The sequence below is a fragment of the Podarcis gaigeae genome (assembly GCF_964106915.1).
Source record: "Podarcis gaigeae genome assembly, chromosome: 10".
NCBI lineage: Eukaryota > Metazoa > Chordata > Lepidosauria > Squamata > Lacertidae > Podarcis > Podarcis gaigeae.
Window position 1 is genome coordinate 75,121,706 of NC_139686.1, and position 22,563 is coordinate 75,144,268.

At 42.2% G+C, this 22,563-nt stretch overlaps 1 protein-coding gene across 9 annotated transcripts in view; it reads right to left on the reverse strand.

Annotated features, from left to right (window-relative positions):
- The window catches only part of LMNTD1 (lamin tail domain containing 1), a 196,627-nt gene that overhangs the window by 151,150 nt on the left and 22,914 nt on the right, over positions 1–22,563 (reverse strand). For 7 of the 9 annotated variants that reach the window (XR_014555833.1, XR_014555834.1, XM_083701549.1 and 4 more), the window contains exons 1-2: positions 14,007–14,113; positions 8,147–8,248 (exon numbers count right to left, since the gene is read on the reverse strand). Coding sequence is in view for 7 of the 9 variants with exons in the window: in XM_083701549.1 (XP_083557675.1) it covers positions 8,147–8,248; positions 14,007–14,036 (132 nt within the window). In the remaining 2 variants the exon portion in view is untranslated. Of the gene's footprint in view, positions 1–8,146; positions 8,249–14,006; positions 14,114–22,563 lie in introns of those variants that run through there. The other 2 variants (XM_083701546.1, XM_083701551.1) reach the window with 1 other exon arrangement.

Here is a 22,563-nt window from a genome sequence, read left to right on the forward strand (position 1 = left end):
CCAGAAAGGATGGGGTCTCCTGGGTGCTTGAGTCACAAACTAACAGTTTGGAAGGCAGCTCTTCCCAGAAGTCAAGGACGTTCTTCAGGTAACCAGTCTGATCCTTTGGGTAAGTTGAATGAACGACCTAAATGGGAATGGCAATAAACTTCATCTTTCATTACCTCCCACATCTTTTATGAGGCAATTTCTCAGATCTGCATGGCACCCTTATTGCTATGTCCTCTTAATGTTCCATGGACAAAGGAGCTTGGAGAGAATGCAGAAGTCTGGGTCAAGGGTTAAAGCACTCTGCAGAAGGCTCAATCTGTACTGTAACAAGCAGGTCTTCGCAGTGTGTCTTTATACTCTATTTTGTATCTGAGAATATATAATGTTAAGCTTGGTCTACACATACAGAGAAATGGAGTAATGGAGTCCAGGGCTATCTCCAGCTTTGAGGGGGCCCTGGGCAAAGTGCCCTCTTGTGGGACTCTTTCTCCGTTGTTGGTCTTTTGTGGGCTCACCTGGCAGTGGTGATGGGCAAACACAGGAAGATAGGAACTACCTGAGTCAGACCACTGGTCCATCTCACTCAGTCAGTAGTGTCACCAGTGTTTCTCAAACTTTGTCCCCAGCTGTTGTTGTACTACAACTCCCATCATCCCTGACCACTTGCCCTGCTAGCTAGGAATGATGCAAGTTGTAGTCCAACAACAGCTGGGGACCCAAGTTTGAGAAACACTGGTCTGCCGGGACAGGCACTGACTCTTCAGGATTCTTGACAGGAATCTCTCCCAGCCCTACCTGGAGATGCTGGGGATGGAACCTGGGACCAGATTGAACCTGCAAAGTAGATGGTCTACCACTAAACTATGGCCCTTTTCCATACCAGTGTTAGGTAGCTGAAGGCTGCCATTTTGTCAGGGACATGGCTGAATCGAACGCCTGCGAAGAGTCTGACTGGAGATGAAGGAATGCCAGTACAGAGGGAGCCAGAGTCTTACTCTGGAGGCGTGGGAATGCCATCACAGACAGAGCAGGAGTGGGTTAGTTTGGCTTCCCTTCATCAAGAGTTCCCAGACTCAGATAGAGCAGCAGACTTGGGAAGCTCGCAGGCAGAGGGAGGGGAGGAGATAGATGGCATTGAGGGGGTTGCTATGCAACCAGGAGGGAGGCAGCGTTTAGAGGGCTCTTTGTTTGAGAGTGGGGGGGGGAGTTCACCCACCTTCGCCCTGAACCGGAAGAGCTGAAAGGGTTAAAATGCAATGGAAGTACAAGAGAGGAAAGACTGGACTTTGGTACTCTTCATCCTGTGAAAGGGGTGGAGACTCAGAGTGACCAACTTGTAGTTAAGAGCGGCAAGCTCGGAGCTGCTCTCTGGATGTTAATTGTAAATAAACGTACTATAAAACTGCCAGAGACTCATTAATTCTTATTGGAGCTTGCTTGTCTGCCTGGGATCATTTCACATTTTTATTTCCTACAAGAATCCAGAGTGACACTATAACACAAACATTATGGGAGAGTATGGCAGCTATATTCAGTCACCCAGTGCTGCTCAAACACTGAGCTGGAGGTGAGGAACAGGAAGTCCAAAATGTCTGTGGAGGTCTCTACAAGAGCACCGGGCCCAGGGATGCTAGGTATAGATACTAACTCTGCTCTAGACTGCAGATGAGCATTAATTTGGAGAGGGTTTCTTTTTTTATTTATATTCAAAAGCTATCCAACAATAGAAGATGGGCATTCAATTTTTAATTCTACGCTATGCCAAAAAAAAATCCTGCAAGTAAAAATCTAGCACATCACAAAGAAAGTGTCTTGCCCAGCCCAGCATATTCTCTGTGTACTGGTTTTCTACTTTTAGGAAAGCGTTGTTTTTTAAAAAAAAGATGCAGGGGAGGACTGGAAAATGGGGTTCTGCTACCTGAAGTGTAATGCATTACCTTCTACAACTAAGACTTCATGACTTTCCATCCTAATTTATATTCATACTGCTGCAAGTGTAGACCGGGTCTCAGAAACAGGGCTTCATATGAGACAAGTTCCTACATCCTTGTCTGTGCTGTGTGTGGATGTTTCTTACGGTTTGCCAGGAACATGATCCACAGTTTAAGTTTAATATACTGCTGACCAACAGTTAACCTCATTTGTGTTGCTGCCCCTACAGAACCATTTGGAAGCTGAAACAAGAAGTTATTGGCAATGTAATTCCAGTGCCACTAAGGACTACTTTGCTCAATGCATATTTTATTTGCTCTGCTCAGTAGTTGGACAGTTTATTCTAAGTATCTCTAACTCCTTTGCTGAAAGACTCACACCTACAATGACAAGAAGTAACGAATCTGGTGGAAACTCAAGCTTAATCTCCACAATGCAGAAAATGAGTTATATAATGTAAATATTTGCAACACAGGCTATTGCAGTTCCAGACAGATGAATGTTGAATCAGATGTCGGGGGGCCACTAGGGGCGCATTGGAAGATGGCCGACAATACCATCTCTCCGACCCACACGGGGTAATTAAGAGGCTGTTATGGGAGTAGGCAGCCTCCCTTGTTGCCCCAAGGAAATGGGGAACACTGCCCTTGCCTGCTGTGCCCATAAATCACCGCCTAATTCGAAAGAAGGGGGTGAGGGCCCTAGGCAGAATGCCCCCGTGTGGACCTTGGCTCTCCTGGACGCTGTCTCTGATCGCGCACTAGTTGCAGCAATTTGGAATAATTAATTACAAAAGAAGCAAATGCACATATTTCAAGTGAAGAAGGGGAGTGAAGTCTGCTAATTTAAGTGACCTCTGCGAAAGAAGACGACGGGCTGGAGAAACAGGAATATTTTACGATGAAGATACACCAAAGGCTGGGTATGTTGACAACGGGACTGAATGGGGGGGGACCTTTTTTACTTTCCTTCTATGTGATTTATAAGAACCCCTCCTCATTAGAATCGTCGGTTGAACTGACCCAAGCAGGATGATTAAGGTCTGTGTGGAGATAAACTTTAACCAAAAGTATGCTTTATGGAGATCGAGAAGCAATAAGAGCTTTTGGAATGGTGCAGCAATTAATTTGGAGTCGCCATCTTGCCAAAGGGTTTATAGCCGGGAGGAAGAACGGACTTGTTTTCAGACTGCATTCCTGGTGAATCTCCTCAGAGGTTTTGAGAAAGGAGGCAGATTGGTGAAGATGAATGACGCTAAGACTGTTTTGATGTATGGACAGTGATGTTACATGGAAAACGTCTGGATATGGCTACTGGATTTAAAAAAATAATACCCACACAGGATTACAAACTGTTCTAACCAGAAAGGAAAAATATATGAAAATAACAACAAGAGATGTGGAAAATAATAAGAAAGGACTGGATAGTACTGTGAACATCATAAGGTTAGATCTGTGGACATTAAAACAGCAGTAAGAAGCAAGAAGTTGATAGGATCCCCTTCGGAACTTGAAATATGGGTACCCCCAACAAAAATTTAAAATTCGGCTGTGTAATTTGGAATTTATGTAATTTGGCTTGATTTGATGTGATTGGTCGGTTAATAAAAAATTATTCTTAAAAAAAAAGAATGTTGAATCAGATGTCTATTTTCTCCCTTTTGAAGTCAAGTCATGTGATTTGACAAGGCATTTGACAAGGTGCCCCATGATATTCTTGTAAAGAAGCTGGTAAAATGCGGTCTTGACTATGCTACCACTCAGTGGATTTGTAACTGGCTGACTGACCGAACCCAAACTGTCAGAGACCAGGCTGAGGAGAGCTACTCTGATGAAGAATGGTGGGGGCCTCCCCCTCCCCCTGCTGACCAGGATCCTGAAGCTACCCAGGAGCAGTGGAGCAGTATAGATTTGGAGCAGTGGTTTGCAGAGGGAGATGGTTTGGAAGACAACAGCTGGGCAGAACTGAGTGGGGAACAGCTAGGAGAAGAAGAACAGGGAGAGAGAGAATGAACAGATTCCCTTTCCCTGGAAAGTGTCCAAGCGCTCAGTCCAAGGTCAAGGAGAGCAGAAATGCTAGCTACACAGAAAGCCAAATGGTTGCGAGATCAGGTTTCCAGACAAGTAAGTGACAAGGGTGTTTCAGGGCGGAAGTGGATGGAAACCTTAATTGGGAACACCTTTCCTTCAAGATTGAGTCTTTGTTCTTTCACTGTGAACATTAAAAATTTCTTTAACTGGTAAGCGGCTATTTTTGTTTTGATCTGCTTATCCACGGCCAAGGAAGGGAGGAAGCTGTTTCCCCAAAGCCTGACATATTGTTTCAGATACTTTTGTTATGTTGTCAGACTAAAGGGTGGAAATGCCCTCTCTTTTGCTGTGTGATCACCAAGCAAGAACAAAATTCAGCTCACTGCAGGGCTAAAGACGTCCATCTGGCCTGGATTACTTCCACACTGGAACTGAGTCCGTCCGTCCGTCCGTCCATCCATCTCCAATAAGGACTAGACTAGATTTGTCCACACACAGAGCACAAAATGGAATGTTGAGAATAATGACACAAATAAACAACACCCAAAACTGTATGAAATAGCACAAGACATTAAAGTTACTCAACATATAAAAAACTTCACATATTACCCTTACTCAAATCTAATATATCCTAAACATTCACATTGCTTGACCTTGTGGTTTTGCTATAATTCCTCCTTTCTGTCATCAAAATGTATATTCCATACCTATTTAGGCACACATCTGATGGGGGGGGGGTGCTACTGTTTTGTTCTATTTGTTATTATGTTATTTATTTTTTGTGTTTTTATACTGCAAACTGCTCTGTAATCCTCAGATGAAGGGTGAGATATATATTTAATAAATGAAACATTACAGCCAACTATAAAGCTTTTCACAGGATTTCAAACACTCCTCAAACATCCCAAATACATTTGTAGATTGTGGGCACTAATTTTTACATTTAATAAAATATGTCATTTTAAAAGACTAATTCTATTTTGAGATTTATTAATCCACAGCTGAACTGTGATTTTTCTCTTTCTCCAAACAATATTTATCTGCAACCATCACCCACCCAGGAAGGGGGTGAGCAACCATTCCCACATTTGGTCAGAGAGAACGCACTATTATACAAGAACACCGACAGTTCCTTCTGAGATAAACTCAAGGTGCTGATATTCAGTATAAAATTTATGTGGGTGTCATAGTAATATAAATGTGGCATAGAGCCACTGTATTTTATGGGACATCTGTTGCATCATGAACTTTCTCACCCTTCAAGACTGGCAGCCCAGACTTCACTTTGCATTCCATCTAGCTGAGCTATATCTAGAAAGACAAGCAACACTCTATTCTTCTGAAAGGGGACTGCTGTAGGTCTGTCTTTTCATATTTTCAGAAAAGAATGCAAATCTTTCTTCCCAAAGCCCACCCCAACAAGCTTTTAGATAAAAACATGAGCTGGAATGTTGGCAAAGTTCGAGCTTCCCTTTCATCTGATGCATATGACTATCTCATGTTGTGGGTTTAGGATTATTTCACGTACAGTGAATATCTCTGTATGAAGCATCATTGCTAGCTGCTTCTGGGTCCTTGGATAGCTGAGGAAAGTGAGGTAGAAATGCTACAAATAAATAATGGAGAGGTACCATGCCAAGATAACTTTTGGCTCAGTCCAGATATTCGCTGGGTGAATGGAAGTTGTTACATTATAAAGCAAGGTTTTCCCCTTCACCATGAAAATATCAGTGACTTGCATCAATGACATATTCACACTGGCACCTAATCTGGTGCCTGGGAGAAGAATTATGAAATAATGTGTCAATAGCATCTAAGGGAAGTGTCTGTATCACACATGAGATGATCTGCTTGGTGGAAGGGAGGAGGTAGGCCTCTTCCTCTGCAATGTGAAGGGTTCTGCTAGCCCAGTAAGTATCTGAACATGGCCTCTCTCATAACAGGATTGGGGGTCTTTTAGGTCAACATACTTCTCTCATAACTGGCCTTTCCTTGGTCTTTTCTATGTAACACTGCTTATGTGCAGATAAAAGCTGAAATCCTGAAAACAGTATGTTGCCTAAACCATATTTGAGTAAATTGTAATTAGGATTACAGACCTATACAAACCTACCTGGGAGTACCTGGGAGTACTGGTCAGTAGGACTTACTTCTGAGCCAACTTGTATAGGACTGTTTTGTAAGTTGCCTTATTGTGAACTGCAGCCAAAATCTTCCTTCTGATCTAACATATACCAGAATCGTCTCTTGTCAATTATTTGTCTGCCTCTCTTTTCTGTATTAACTCTGTTCTTCACTGGGCACTGATTTAACCCAGGGATGGCACAGGAACTGGCAAGGCCAAGGCTGGCCAGTATCAGGCTCTGAAATTTTATTTTTGGCATTTGGCTTAAATACCAACAGCACTGGCATTTCCAGAGGAAATTATAGTTAGGTATTGTTTTCCTAGAATACTTTTCATGTAGGAGACAGCTTAGTCCAAAAATAAGTTTAGCACTACTAAGTGTGTGTAAAAAGCCTGCAGAATGGAAGATATTTTTATTTTCTTATTCATACAGTGTTTTAAAGTCACCAGTACAACAAAGATGAAATGAATACAGCAAAACATTTAAACTAACCACACAAGCTATCAAAATTACAAAGAACAAAAAAGTCCAGCATGTAAATGCATGAAAAGCAGCAATACAAACCTTTGAGTACCCTCAGAAAAAAGCACTGTGCTTGTCCAGCTCAGCATTGATGGAGAAGTTGCTGGTTATGACAGAACCCAGGTAGACAAAATTGTCTCACCTCAAGCATGTGAACACCAATGCTGAGTGATTGCAAACACGTCTTGAAGCAGCCCAAGAGCCTTTTGCCATTCTTGGCTGGTATGAAAACAATGGTCTTACCTGGACAGGGATAGTTTTGCCCCAGTTAGCCATGAGTTGGTATTCTCCCAATTGGACTACTGCAATGCACTATGTGAGGCTGCCTTTGAAAATAGCCTGAAATCTCCAGTTAGTTTAAAATATGGATGCAAGACTGCGAACTGGGACTGGGTGCTACATACAAGCATTTTCACTGGCTCTCAGTCCATTTCTGGTCATGATTCAAGGTGCTGGTTTGGACCTTTAAGATCTTGGAAGCAGGATACTTGAAGGACTGCCTCTGCTCTGTGTGGCAGGTGGCTTATAGGTGAGAAGCCTTTGCAGTGGTGCTTCTCCAGCTGTGGAATGCCCTTTGCACTGAGGCTCACCTGGAATCTTCTTTGGTACAATTTCAGTCTCAGGTAAAAAGCTTTTTTAATTTTCCTTTTAATCTGTTTTAGCTTTTTGTTTATATGTTGCTCTTCCCCTCCACAATGTGAGTGTTACGCTGCATTTAGATTTTATTCTTACCTTGTGAGCCACCCTGAGATTTTTGTAATAGGTTGGTATAAATAAATGAATGTTCGCACACCACTGTCAACTTCCTGGGATGGAGGGACTCTATGCAGCCTAAATTTGGGACAGCAGGATTTTTTCTCCCACATTGTGTTTTTCTTTATTTGCAATATACGGTATATCAGTCACAAACAGTGATTCATATACAGCAGTTTTTTAACCACCCCCCAAAGACCAAATGTCTATTTAATTACATTTAACTTTTAAGTCATTTCAGTTTCTAAACAAAGGTATCCTCCACAAATCACCATGTGCTCTTGGCAACCTATAACCATGTTCTATCAAAGTTTTGTATGTAATGAAACTATGCCAGGCTGATTGAAAAGCAGTGATTTTCTTGTCCAACTCTCTTGTACATGGGTTGTCATGATTTCCTGTAACAGTTTTCTATTCATGCAAAAGTCACCTATTCAGCTGCATACATTTATTTCATACCTCTCAATCAACACACTCTCTCTTTGCCACTACCAATATGCTAGTCTTGACACACAGTGCTAATGTACCAGCCTCAAAGTGTGATTGTTCTTTCAGAAATGACCAAACAAAAACCCACAAAAACAAACAAAGAGAAAACGAGAATTTCTCTAAGGACCCTAACTTCAAGCATTGTAAATGGCAAGCATGACCATCTTTATGAAACAGACAATTTAACATTAGGCGTAGAAAAAATCATACAGGGAAATTAAATGGAAATGTCCATCTGCCTCTGCAAATTCTGCTTTATAGTAACTCCGGAATGCAATTACCAGCAAACTGAAAAACACTGACCTCTAGCCTTGCCTCTAGGTCTTCCATGTGCTGTTGTCTGCTTGTGTGCTCTGACTGCAGCTTTTCAATGGCTCGACTGCTGTTAGGCTCTTTGGAGATGAGCTGTTGGAGAAAGAGGAAAATTATTCCTAAGAGCGAAGGAAAGGAGTCCAACAAAGGGAGGATGTAAAGCCATTATTAGCTATTTTATACATAATCTCTAGTGTGCTGCCAAATCATGTCTAGCCACCATGTATAATGCTACAGCAAAACAAAAGCCTCTTTCAACCAATCACGCAGCAAAGCGTTACCCACTACCTGCCATTTTTCCTAATTATTGATGGGAACCCCTCAATATAATTTTAAGGAGGCAGAATTAGTAAAGAACAAAAAACTAACAAATTATTTTTAAGATGGGTTTTGATGTTTAGAATGAAGTACTTCAAAATAGGAATACTGTTATTAGTGGGGTGGGAGAGGTGAAAGAAATTTTACATCTGGCAACTAATATGCCCCTTTGGTTTCAGACAGTACATGGGTAGGTAAGTCTAAAAGCCCAGACACAAATTTCCATGGCCCTCCAGAAGATCTGGTGGCTCATTTACCAGAAGTAATGTACCGTATTTTTTGCTCTATAAGACTCACTTTTTCCCTCCTAAAAGGGGAAATGTGTGTGCGTCTTATGGAGCGAATGCAGGCTGCGCAGCTATCCCAGAAGTCAGAACAGCAAGAGGGATCACTGTTTTCGCTGTGCAGCGGTATTTTCCTCTCGTTGTTCTGGCTTCTGAGATTCAGAATATTTTTTTTCTTGTTTTTCTCTTCCAAACGCTAGGTGCGTCTTATGGTCTGGTGCGTCCTACAGAGTGAAAAATACAGTATTTAGCGTTAACTCTGGAAGTGTATACTCAATTCTGACCAAACTAAGCATCCTAGAGCAAAATATACGTCAATATGACACCCCCCCCAGATCACAGAATCATAGAATTGGAAGGGATCCAAGGGTCATCTAGTCCAGTCCCTGCAAATATGACCATAAAACCTTCACACACACCCTTAATCAATCATACGAGACTCTACTAGGCCACAGACTAATTTTATACTTATAATATGCAAGATTTCTAATATTTCTAATACTAAAATTTCTCTTTGTTTTCAGGCAAGTGGTGTAAGGAACAAAAGCTGAACATGTCATGAAGCTGAAGCATCATCATTGTGGAAAGTAGAGATTGCTGGTCTCTGCTTCAGAGAAAGACAACAAATTACAAATAATGTCAATGGAGAGGAAACATGAATCAGTTGATGCTATGACTTATCCTGTATTAGCACCGTTTTTATGGGACTTGTGTTTGTTATGCCAGAGACATTCAAATGAGTGTTTAATTATTTCAAAGTATGAAGGTTACATTACAATCTTGACATTTTTGCTGAATATGGTGAGCTTCCAAGAGTTTAAAGAAATTTGGATCAATTGGATTATGGAAGTGGACTTTTGTAAACCCAGTAGCACATGCACCCCTCCCATCATCAGCTGTTGTTGACCAAGTTCACAGTGAAAATAACAAAATTGGCACCAACTCTGCCTTTGCTCCAGGACAGCAAAACCACTTTTTGTTTGGGAGGCATTATCAAATTGTTTCTACCAGTCATAAAGCTGTACTTTCAGAGTTTTTCAATGGAAGGGTGAGATAAAGTTTTAAGAAACAAATACATAACCGGGCACACCACCTTTGGCTTTGTTGTCTGCTCTTCGCTCATACTTAAGGGGAGCGTAACTCCATTTCCTGTTCCTCCAGTCCCCAAATTAGAAAAGCTGAGCACCAGATGTCAATCAATCAACACTTTATTACAGTTGTAGACCAGCATAGAGCACCAGATGTGTCCATTCATAAGAAGAAGGAAAGGTTTGATGGCTTTGATTGTACATGCTAAAGTATACATAGACATTGGAATGATCCAGGTAAAATCTGACATTTGAGAAGTCAAATCTTTATAGGTGCAAAATTATAGAAGAAAAGGCATCGTTAAAAATGTGGTCGTTTACAAGCAACAATGTGATGAAAACAAATCCATGAGCAGGGATAACCTCACAGAAAACTCTAAAATGTAGGGGGAAATACATACTAGCTGGCTGGATATATTGGTTTTATTATAAAATTCACCATATATTAAATCTGTTCCTGCAAAAGCTTTCCTCTTATGTTTGCCTAATAAATCCAAACAGAGCCTTTTATTACAGACACTTGACTGGTTATGTTTGGCTTAGTTTACAACCTTTTGTTTAGCAAGCTTTTGAGGTAAGGCCTTGGTGAAGCAAAATTAAGGTTTTATTACAAAACTGTAAAAGAAAATGAATAGTGAAATGTCCTGCCTAAACTGTGGGAAGATAATTAGCAGAGGAATTTAATGCTGTTGAATATTTCATCACTGACACATTATTGCTGGGTGGATTTTTAAAAAACCCATAAAATATTGGTTTACATTTTTACTGTACAAAACATATCTGAACTTATTCTTCCAGTGAGCATCAGTGCTATTTCATTAAAAAGTAGGTGCACAAGATGAGAAAGCAACATTATCTACCATGTTAAAGGTCTAAGTAGTGATTTTTTTTTTTACATACCCACCCCTCCATATTTGTGCCAAACTTAGACATTTTCACACTTGAAGTGAAAATGCCAGTGGCAGAGTGCTTATGGTGTGGTATATCTATTTTGTACTTAGTATTTTGTATTTGTACCTGAGTGCAAAATATAGCATGATGCTCACTAGGGAGAAAAGATTACTTGGTAATAGGGAGATCACACCTAGCTGGGGATATTGGGAAGAGTGTAGGATCCTGAATGTAACCATACAATCCAAGAGGATTCATTTGGTGCGCTGTATTTATATAGAAATACTTATAACAGTGCTTTTTCTGGAGGGTACTCAAGGGTACACAGTACCAGCATCTTTTTTTCTGGAAGAAAAGCACTGGCTAAAACTGTGGCACTTGCTGTAACAACTTCATGATGAGTACCAGCACCCTTCTTTCCTAGAAGGAAAATGCTGCTTATAAACCTCAAAGCATTTATTGCGACACACAGAGGGCTTGCCTTTACCACCCCATGCACACCTTTCAGTTTAGATCAGGGATAGGGAGCTTGTGGCCCTCCAGATGATGCACAACTCCATTCCCAACAACGCCAGCCAACAAAGCCAATGATAAAGGTTGTTGAGAATTGTAGTCCAACAACAGGCTGCCCACCGCCATTGAGACACTTTCCCCACTTCACAGATGTCAGGCAAAAGTCAAAAGTCAACACACCCAGCTAGTGTGAGAAACATTTTAAAGAGGCACAAAGTAAGACAGGAAAAAAGAAAAGCTCTTGCCCTACAGCGAAAGCGGGGGGGGGGGGGGGGAGGTTGCTTCTACTGTGACCTTAAGAATTTGTTTATACAGGTGGGCTCACCAACTCTTGAATGCAGAATCAAGTGGTGAGGTTGGTATGAATAGGCCGACACAGAAATGGAAAAGGATAGGGGGGGAAACCACCAAAGAGGAATTCAAACAAATAGCCAGCACGTGTAGACACAAAGTCAGAAAGGCTAAAGCACAGAATGAACTCAGGCTTGCTAGAGAGGTTAAAAGCAACAAAAAAAGGCTTTTATGGGTATGTTCGTAGCAAAAGGAAGAACAAAGAAACAGTGGGGTCACTGAGAGGAGAAGATGGTGAAATGCAAACAGGGGACACAGAAAGGGCTGAACTCCTCAATGCCTTCTTTGCCTCAGTCTTCTCCGATAAAGAAAACAATGCCCGACCTGAAGAATTTGGAGCAAATGATTCAGCAAAGGAAACACAGCCCAGAATAACTAAGGAGATAGTACAAGAATACTTGGCTAGTCTAGATGTATTCAAGTCTCCAGGGCCAGATGAACTGCATCCAAGAGTATTAAAAGAACTGGCAGATGTGATCTCAGAACCACTGGCAGTCATCTTTGAGAATTCCTGGAGAACAGGCGAAGTCCCGGCAGACTGGAGGAGGGCAAATGTTGTCCCTATTTTCAAAAAGGAGAAAGAGAGGACCCAAATAATTACCGCCCAGTCAGTCTGACATCAATACCAGGGAAGATTCTGGAGCAGATCATTAAGCAAACAGTCTGTGAGCACCTAGAAAGGAATGCTGTGATACCAATAGTCAGCATGGATTTCTGAAAAATAAGTCATGTCAGACTAACCCAGAGGACAGGATCACACTTCAAAACGACCTTGACAGATTAGAGAACTGGGCCAAAACAAACAAGATGAATTTTAACAGGGAGAACTGTAAAGTATTGCACTTGGGCAAAAAAATGAGAGGCACAAATACAAGAAGGGTGACACCTGGCTTGAGAGCAGTACATGTGAAAAGGATCTAGGAGTCTTGGTTGACCACAAACTTGACATGAGCCAACAGTGTGATGCGGCAGCTAAAAAAGCCAATGCAATTCTGGGCTGCATCAATAGGAGTATAGCATCTAGATCAAGGGAAGTAATAGTGCCACTGTATTCTGCTCTGGTCAGACCTCACCTGGAGTACTGTGTCCAGTTCTGGGCACCACAGTTCAAGAAGGACACTGACAAACTGAAACGTGTCCAGAGGAGGGCAACCAAAATGGTCAAAGGCCTGGAAACGATGCCTTATGAGGAACGGCTAAGGGAACTGGGCATGTTTAGCCTGGAGAAGAGGAGGTTAAGGGGTGATATGATAGCCATATTCAAACATATAAAAGGATGTCACATAGAGGAGGGAGAAAGGTTGTTTTCTGCTGCTCCAGAGAAGCGGACACAGAGCAATGGATCCAAACTACAAGAAAGAAGATTCCACCTAAACATTAGGAAGAACTTCCTGACAGTAAGAGCTGCTCGACAGTGGAATTTGCTGCGAAGGAGTGTGGTGGAGTCTCCTTCTTTGGGGGTCTTTAAGCAGAGGCTTGACAACCATATGTCAGGAGTGCTCTGATGGTGTTTCCTGCTTGGCAGGGGGTTGGACTCGATGGCCCTTGTGGTCTCTTCCAACTCTATGATTCTATGAATAAAAAAAAATGAGATGTTTTCATGTTGTAAACATTCAAAATAAATGTTGGAAATTCCCAGTGCTATTTTTCTAGAAAAAGAGATGCTGGAACTCACCATGAACACCTCTCTCGTTCTCTTAGAATGCCAATGGCGCCCACCTGAGAGGTGCCCTGAAAATACCATTTGTTTGAATTTAACGCTGACCACTGCAAGGCATATACATCCTAATGAAGATCATTACCCTTCAGTTTTGCCAACATTCTTTAAAAGATTCCTTATTCAAAACACGGGATAATCTTAAGTATGGGACTGAGAAAACTAAGCTCTTCCCTGTAGGCTAAGCACCAGACTTGGCTTCATCAATTCTGCTGAAGATTCATGTACTGTGACAATTACCAACATTCTTGAACAAAAAAATGCATTAAAAGGTACACATGGCAACTGCACACTGGTACGCTTAATACTTTGCTTTCACCTATTCAGTCATATATAACCATGCAGGAATAGCAAACCCATCTATTACATTTTTACTAAATTCACATGGAAAATAGACTTGAACAAGAAAAGGCATATTATTTGTGAAATAACACTTCTGTCAGTATTCTCTTACCTTGCTCCTGTCCGCCCAACAACAAGCCTGTACAGAACTTCCTAAATTATCTTGGGAGCAGAAAGTCATAAGTCTACAGTTTCCAAGAACACAGAAGCTTTAACAACACAAACCCTCAATGATAGATCACATTTCCTGCAGTCAAGGTTGCTACCAATGTTCAAACGGTTTCTACTCGGAGAAATGCTTTTTCTAACAAAGCTGGCACAGTTAAAGAAGGTACTGTGATACTTACTTTGTCTCCCTCATTCCATGAGACCAGCATAGCAACAAACAACACTGAACACCCAAACAAACAGGATGCCTGTTTTCCTGTACCATACACTGGCAGACGACACAACATCCATGTTACCTAGAGACCACACAATAGCTTCATTTACATTCACTCAGCACTTTCATTTTCAGAGCTGCTTAAAGAAAAGCCCTTATTTTCTAAGTCAGCGGGGGGTGGGGGCATCTTGGTTTGCCTAGTTCAGGGGTCAGCAACCATTTTCAGCCGTGGGTCGGTCCACCGTCCCTCAGACCATGTGGTGGGCCGGACTATATTTTGAAAAAATAAATAAAAAATGAATGAATTCCTATGCCCCACAAATACCCCAGAGATGCATTTTAAATAAAAGGACACATTCTACTCATGTAAAAACACGCTGATTCCCGGACCATCCATGGGCTGGATTGAGAAGGCGATTGGGCCACATCCGGCCCCCGGGCCTTAGGTTGCCTACCCCTGGCCTAGTTCATCCAGGCTTAAGTACTTAAAAAAGAAAAGTCCCAACCCATACTAGTGATCTACAGATTTCCTCTAAAGTGAAGTGCTGATGCCTATTGGCATACCCATATTCAAGAAAAGCTAGGCCAATTTATAAAGGAAAAGTAGAATTGGCAGTCATACAAGGTTCTCACACTTTGTCATGCTCACTTTGTTGCACAAGTCTCAACAAGTTTGAACCTATTCTCTTTCTGGTTTAGCCATCCATTAATTCATCACAATGGTCTTCTACCTATCCTCCAAAGAGCCCAGTAGATGCAACCAGAGTTAGTGTCCTGATGCACAATTGGAGATGGTAGGTTCTGCTGCACCCCACTTGTCAGGGAACTGACATTGGAGTCAGAGGTGGAGGCAAGGCTCCCAAGTGATGCCGGAGAAGGGCCAAGCAGGGAGAGAGGGGACTCATCGGCTGGGGAAGGAAATCAGCGTAACACCAGGGATAAAGGGGGGCGTATGGGGGAATCAGAGAGGGGGCTCCAGGACTCTTCGCTGGAGACCAGCGGGGAGAGCACAGGTCCTCCGCTACCCACACCCACCCTGCGCAGAAGACTTCCGCGCAGGGAAAGTAGGCGTAGACTTGGTGTCAAAGAACTTCTTTGCTGGAAGAAGTTCAAGAAACGCCCACTGACGGATTCTGCTAGCGACTGAACAGCCACGAAGTGAAGGGCTGTCCAGCCAGGAAAGGTTTAACAAGGCTACCTAGCCAGGAGTGGTGGCAACTTACGCACGAGCAACCCCATATAACCATTACACCACTGTACACATATTTGTGGGTACCTCTTCCATAAGCTATATAACGGACTCAAGCTTTTGCACAATTGCACCGGTTTGTGTCCGAGTTACTGTCCCATCCCTCTTTTGGAATTCAAACTAAGGAGCATTGTCTACAGTTAGCACTTCCTCTAATATATTATTAAATTGTGGAATGAATTTTCTAGCAAGACATTTTTCAGTGGATGCTATACTTCAAAGTAAATCTTTTGTTATATTTGTTAGCAAACTTTCCAAACTCATGGAAATCAAGCAGTCATTACTCCTCCCCCCCGCCTTTTCATATTATGATGTGAACAGCAGTTCCAAAAGGGTAGTTATGTTGGGTTATGAGAAACAACAAAGGGTCTTTTGGCACCTCAAATATTTAGTAAAGTATTGCACTTGGGCAAAAAAAATGAGAGGCACAAATACAAGATGGGTGACACCTGGCTTGAGAGCAGTACATGTGAAAAGGATCTAGGAGTCTTGGTTGACCACAAACTTGACATGAGCCAACAGTGTGACGCAGCAGCTAAAAAAGCCAATGCAATTCTGGGCTGCATCAATAGGAGTATAGCATCTAGATCAAAGGAAGTAATAGTGCCACTGTATTCTGCTCTGGTCAGACCTCACCTGGAGTACTGTGTCCAGTTCTGGGCACCATAGTTCAAGAAGGACACTGACAAACTGAAACGTGTCCAGAGGAGGGCAACCAAAATGGTCAAAGGCCTGGAAACGATGCCTTATGAGGAACAGCTAAGGGAACTGGGCATGTTTAGCCTGGAGGAGAGGAGGTTAAGGGGTGATATGATAGCCATGTTCAAATATATAAAAGGATGTCACATAGAGGAGGGAGAAAGGTTGTTTTCTGCTGCTCCAGAGAAGCGGACACGGAGCAATGGATCCAAACTACAAGAAAGAAGATTCCACCTAAACGTTAGGAAGAACTTCCTGACAGTAAGAGCTGTTTCGACAGTGGAATTTGCTGCCAAGGAGTGTGGTGGAGTCTCCTTCTTTGGAGGTCTTTAAGCAGAGGCTTGACAACCATATGTCAGGAGTGCTCTGATGGTGTTTCCTGCTTGGCAGGGTGTTGGAGTCAATGGCCCTTGTGGTCTCTTCCAACTCTATGATTCTATGATTCTATTCTATGATTCTAACTCTGGGCAATCTCCCCCCGTTTTCTTAATCTGGAGTCCCCCCAAAATAGGGGTCATTTTATACACAGGGGCATGTTATACACAGAAAAATACGGTATATCTGTTATATTTGAACTTGTTTCCTTTGCACTGGAAGGGGTGCCAAACTTCAAATAATGTTGAGGAACAGCTGCAACGATTGGAAGCAAGACATGAGAGAAATAGATGTGATCTATCCCATGGTCCCTATGGTTGCACCCGTAATAGAATCATAGAACATGTGAAGAACATCTTTTCACCACCTGGGGGGGTGTTGTTTACATTGCTTGCTGCAAGTGTCCCAACCCCAATCAGTGTTACTCATCTAACTGACTTAAATGGATATGGCTGACCGGCTGCAGGGGGTACCCAAGGGCTGGCAAAACTGGTCCCACCAGGGGCACAGGCCCATATGGGGGTGCAAAAAACACCGATCAGACTATGGACTGTATGTGTGTGTGTGACACTCTGCCGCTGTCACAGCAAGATCAAACATGGGAGAAAGCTTTCTGTCCTTGCACCATGGACAGGAACACAGATTGGGGTTGGGACACTTGCAGCAAGCAATGTAAACAACACCCCCCCCCCAGGTGGTGAAAGGTGATAGGTCCTTCCTCTCACCTTGCCCTCGCTCTGGATGCTTCAAGTACAGTGGTACCTCGGGTTACAGATGCTTTAGGTTACAGATGCTTCAGGTTACAGACTCCGCTAACCCATAAATATTACCTCGGGTTAAGAACTATGCCCCAGAGTGAGAACAGAAATCAGGTGGTGGCAGCAGCGGGAGGCCCCATTAGCTAAAGTGGTGCTTCAGGTTAAGAACAGTTTCAGGTTAAGAATGGACCTCCAGAACGAATTAAGTTCTTAACCCAAGGTACCACTGTACTTGGGTTGTGTAAAATGTAGTAATTTCTAATGTGACAATTATGGTAAAGTGTTTTCCCCCCGAGGGGTGGTGGCTCCTTGCCAGCTCCTTGCCAAGGGCACAAGGGACCCTAGGGACACCTCTGCCTGGCTGGTTGAGAAGACCATGAAGTCCTTCACCCATTTTAGGATTGGCACGAATCCAGTGCTGGTGCACTAGGCAAGGACTGTCAATGGACCACTGGCACAATCACTGTGTTTGTCCACATGGGTATGCAATGTGACTCTATGCCAAAAAAATGCAATGCACATGGATCAACTCTTCCATCTTTGGAACTCTCCCCCCCCCTTTTTTTTTGGCTGAGCTACACAAGCCGAATGCGTTCCAATTTTTAAACAGTTGTCAATTTCTCCCTTTTCCCCCTTTTGTAAGGACTTTGACTTGAAATGTTAATCTGCTTCTTGGAAATCTTCACAGCCCCAAGGTTTGTTTTTTCTTCAGTGAAAAAATAAAGAGATTAAAGGCCAAGGTTAGCATTCTGACATAGCCAGAGCTTCCCTCAGAAAAATAATCTCAACAAAAGAAAACCATTCATTATTTAAAATACATTGCTTAGGCCTCACCTCTCCTCCTTTGTTGCTTCTGTAGCAAGACCAAGAAATAATGGACGTGCCACAGTTAGAATGATTTTCTTGTTTGTCTTTCAAGCCAAGTCTGCCTTTATCTTGGTTTTATAAATATACAGAGGCACCCTGGGTTTGACAATGCTTTCAAAATACTCATTAAAACAGCTCTTTACTTTTTGATTGGAGATAGTCCCTCTGAAATGTTTTCTTTATTTTGGATGACCTATTATTACTGAGAAGAATAGAACACATTTATTCCCTTCTTCATGTGCACACAGCCACTTGTCAATATGGAAATTCAAATAACTTGCTTCAGTGTAGAAACCCAAAAGCCTTTGCACAGTATCATCCCAGGAGTTGATGAAAAGTTCAGTATACTGCAGCTTTAGCAGCCTATGTTAGTCAAAAAACACTGTTTGAGCTAGACCTGGAAGTTGAGGAAGCTGCTGCTCAAAGAGCAGCAACCAGAGGAGATAATAGTAGTAGTAGTAGTAGTAGTAGTAGTAGTAGTTGTAGTAGTAGTAGTAATAATAATAACTTATTATTTACACCCCACCAATCTGGCTGGATTTCCCCAGCCACTCTGGACGGCTTCCAACAAAACACTAAAATACAATACCCTATTAAACATTAAAAGCTTCCCTAAACAGCGCTGCCTTCAGATGTCTTCTAAAAGTCTGGTAGTTGTTGTTCTCTTTGACATCTGATGGGAGGGCGTTCCACAGGGAGGGTGCCACTACCGAGAAGGCCATCTGCCTTGTTTGCTGTAACTTGGCTTCTCACAGTGAGGGAACCGCCAGAAGGCCCTCGGTGCTGGACCTCAGTGTCCAGGCAGAATGATGGAGGTGGAGATGCTCCTTCAGGTCTACTGGACTGAGGCCGCTTAGGGCTTTAAAGGTCAGCACCAACACTTTGAATTGTGCTCGGAAACGTATTGGGAGCCAATGTAGGTCTTTCAAGACCGGTGTTATACGGTCTCGGCAGCCGCTCCCAGTCACCAGTCTAGCTGCGGCATTCTGGATTAGTTGTTGTTTCCAGGTCATCTTCAAAGGTAGCCCCACGTAGAGCGCATTACAGTCGTCCAAGCAGGAGGTAACTAGAGCATGCACCACTCTGGCGAGACAGTCTGCGGGCAGGGAGGTCTCAGCCTGCGTACCAGATGGAGCTGATAAACAGCTGCCCTGGACACAGAATTGACCTGTGCCTCCATGGATAGCTGTGAGTCCAGAATGACTCCCAGCCTGCGCACCTGGTCCTTCAGGGGCACAGTTACCCCATTCAGGACCAGGGAGTCCTCCACACCCGCCTGCCTCCTGTCCCCCAAAAACAGTACTTCTGTCTTGTCAGGATTCAACCTCAATCTGTTAGCCGCCATCCATCCTCCAACCGCCTCCAGACACTCACACAGGGCCATCACCACCTTCACTGGTTCTAATTTGAAAGAGAGGTAGAGCTGGGTATCATCCGCATACTGATGAACACCCAGCCCAAACCCCCTGATTATCTCTCCCAGCGGCTTCATGTAATGTTGAAAAGCATGGGGGAGAGGACAGAACCCTGAAGCACCCCTCAAGTGAGAGCCCAGGGGTCTGAACACTCATCCCCCCCCCCACTTTCTGAACAGGGCCCAGGAGGAAGGAGCGGAATCACTGTATAACAGTGCCCCCAGCTCCCTGTCCCTCTAGATGGTCCAGAAGGATGTTAATGGTTGATGGTGTCAAAAGCCACTGAGAGATCCAGCAGAACTAGGAAACAGCTCTCACCTTTGTCCCTAGCCCGCCGGAGATCCTCAACCAGCCCGACCAAGGCAGTTTCAGTCCCATGATGAGGCCTGAATCCCGACTGGAAGCAACTCCCCTGCTCCCCGGTAAGCTCGCAAGAGTCCCGAGAGTGAGCGGGGTTGGAGACGTGGCACAGCGGAAACGATTGCTTCCTTCAAAGTAGCGAAGCTCTGAGACTGGTGATCGTGAGTGGCCAATTCCTTCATAAAAAAGATTGAATAATTTGGAACTGCAAGTACTTACAAAAATAATTCGGAAATGATCGGGAAGAAAAGGGAGACTTAAAAACGGAGGTCGGTCCCCTTCATTGGAGAAGGCGAAAATCGGTGCGCAAAGGAACGAAAAACTTTTAAAATCCTGCAAGCAATTTTGACCCCCTACTTCAGGGGAAGAGGGGGTATTTGAGCTTTGGATATAACTTTGGGAAGTTTGTGAATACAATTAGGTGGGAATTTCCAGAGGGCTTATCCTTCAAATTTGAAGGAAGAAAGCAAAAGATAAAGACTGTTGAAGAGAAGGACAGCTTTCTCCAAAAGCACTCAGTAGAACTTGGATTACAAAGCTCACAGCCGCTGGGGGTGGAGGCAGCTTCCCCATAAGTAGACATTATGGCATTGAGAATTTATTCATGGAATGTAAATGGCTTGAATGTACCCCGAAAAAGGGAAAATATATATCATATTTTGGAAAAAACAGAATTTGGATATGATTTGTTTACAGGAAACACACATTACAAGACTACATAGAAAAATATTAATAAATAAAAGCCTGGGTCAAGAATTTATTTCTTCTGACAAAGTTAAAAAAAGAGGAGTGGTTTTCTATGTTAAGGAAAAATGGAATCCAAAATTGGCTTTTAAAGATGAGGAAGGAAGACACAAAGCAGTTGAAATTACAGCGCAAGGTGAAACATATTTGCTACTAGGAATCTACGCACCTAATGACGGCAAAGTGGAATTCTTTAAGAACTTGGAAACAAGTCTTATGGAATATATGGATTACAAATTAATATTGATGGGGGGCTTGAATGGAGTTGCATCTACCCTGATGGATAGGACTCAGAGATCAAAGGTATCAAACTCTGGCAGACTATCTAAGACAAATTTGATTTGTCAGACATGTGGAGAATTAGAAATCCAATGGAAAAAGATTTTTTTCTCAGATGCAAACCAAGTATTCTCGAGAATAGACTACTTATGGATATCCAGAGACTTGGTTCCTAAAGGAATAAAAAAGGAAATTTGCCCTAAAACATGCTCTGATCATAATGCAGTTTCTATGGACTTGAAAATGTTTGTACAGGGTTCCTTCAGATGGAGAATGAATGATGATTTGTTGAGAAGTACTTCAATTGTGAATAAAGCCCAAAAAACCCTAAAGGACTATTTTGAACTTAATATGAATCAGGGAACAGAAACAAGGGTTATTTGGGATGCCAGCAAAGCAGTAATGAGAGGGTTTCTGATACAACAAAATTGTATTAGGAGAAAGTCACAGAATAGAAAAAAGATAAAATTATGGACCAATTAAAAGATAAAGAGAAGAAGCTCAGAGGAAACCCAAAGAATTTGCAGTTATAAAAAGAAAGTAAGGCTTTACAGATTCAATACTCACAGATAGTAAACCAAGAAATAGAATGGAAGATAAGAAGGATGAGACAAAGAAATTTTGAATCTGCAAATAAATGTGGGAAATTATTAGCCTGGCAGTTAAATAAGAGACAAAAGCAAAGTGCTATCACAAATATTGTAACAGAAGAAAAATCTGTAGAGAACCCTGCAGACATAAGAAAATGTTTTTTCAAATATTATAAACAACTATATAAAAAGGACAAAGAGAATTTGGCAAAAAATGAGCAATTTATCAAGATTAATGGTTTGCAGCAGATTCCGGATGATAAAAAGATCCTACTAAAAGGTTTCATTACAAGACAGGAAGTTGAACAAGCAATAAATTCAATGCAACTTGGCAAGACACCGGGACCTGATGGTCTATCAGCGAAATATTATAAGAAACTGAAAGACTGGCTTATTCAACCTCTGGTAGAAGTAACCAATTCGATTTTGTGAGGGGGCAAAGCACCTGAAACCTGGAAGGAAGCCTATATTACTCTGATTCCTAAACAGGGTCAAGATAGATCCAATGTTAAAAACTATAGACCAATCTCCCTACTCAATGTGGATCACAATTTTTTTTGCAAATATATTGGCTAACAGGCTAAAGAAGGTTCTATCTAAATATATCCACAAGGACCAGGCAGGATTTCTACCTAGAAGACATATGAAAGACGATATTAGAAATGTTGTGGATATTTTGGAAAAACTGGAAGCAAGAAAGAGTTGTAAAGCAATGTTAATATTTATTGATGCATAGAAGGCCTTTGACAATGTATCTTGGAGATTTATGCTATATAATTTTGAGAGTATGGGGGTTGGTCAAGATTTTCTAAGTGGTATTAAAGCGATCTATCAGGAACAAAAAGCTAAAATTATTGTAAATAATGTGGTTTCGGAGGAAATTAGAATAGGGTGCCCACTTTCCCCTCTGCTGTTTATCTCAGTCCTAGAGGACTTGTTAAGTATGATTAGAAAGGATGAACAAATTAAAGGTATTACAGTAGGATCCAAAAAATATAAATTAAAAGCCTTTGCGGATGATTTAGTATTGACACTACAAGACCCAGATTCCAGTGCAGTTAAAGCACTGGAGCTGATACAAGAGTTTGGACAGGTAGCAGGATTTAGACTAAACAAGAGCAAACCCAAAGTATTAGAGAAAAATCTGGACAATGATGAAAGAAAATTATTACAAGAAAAGATGGGT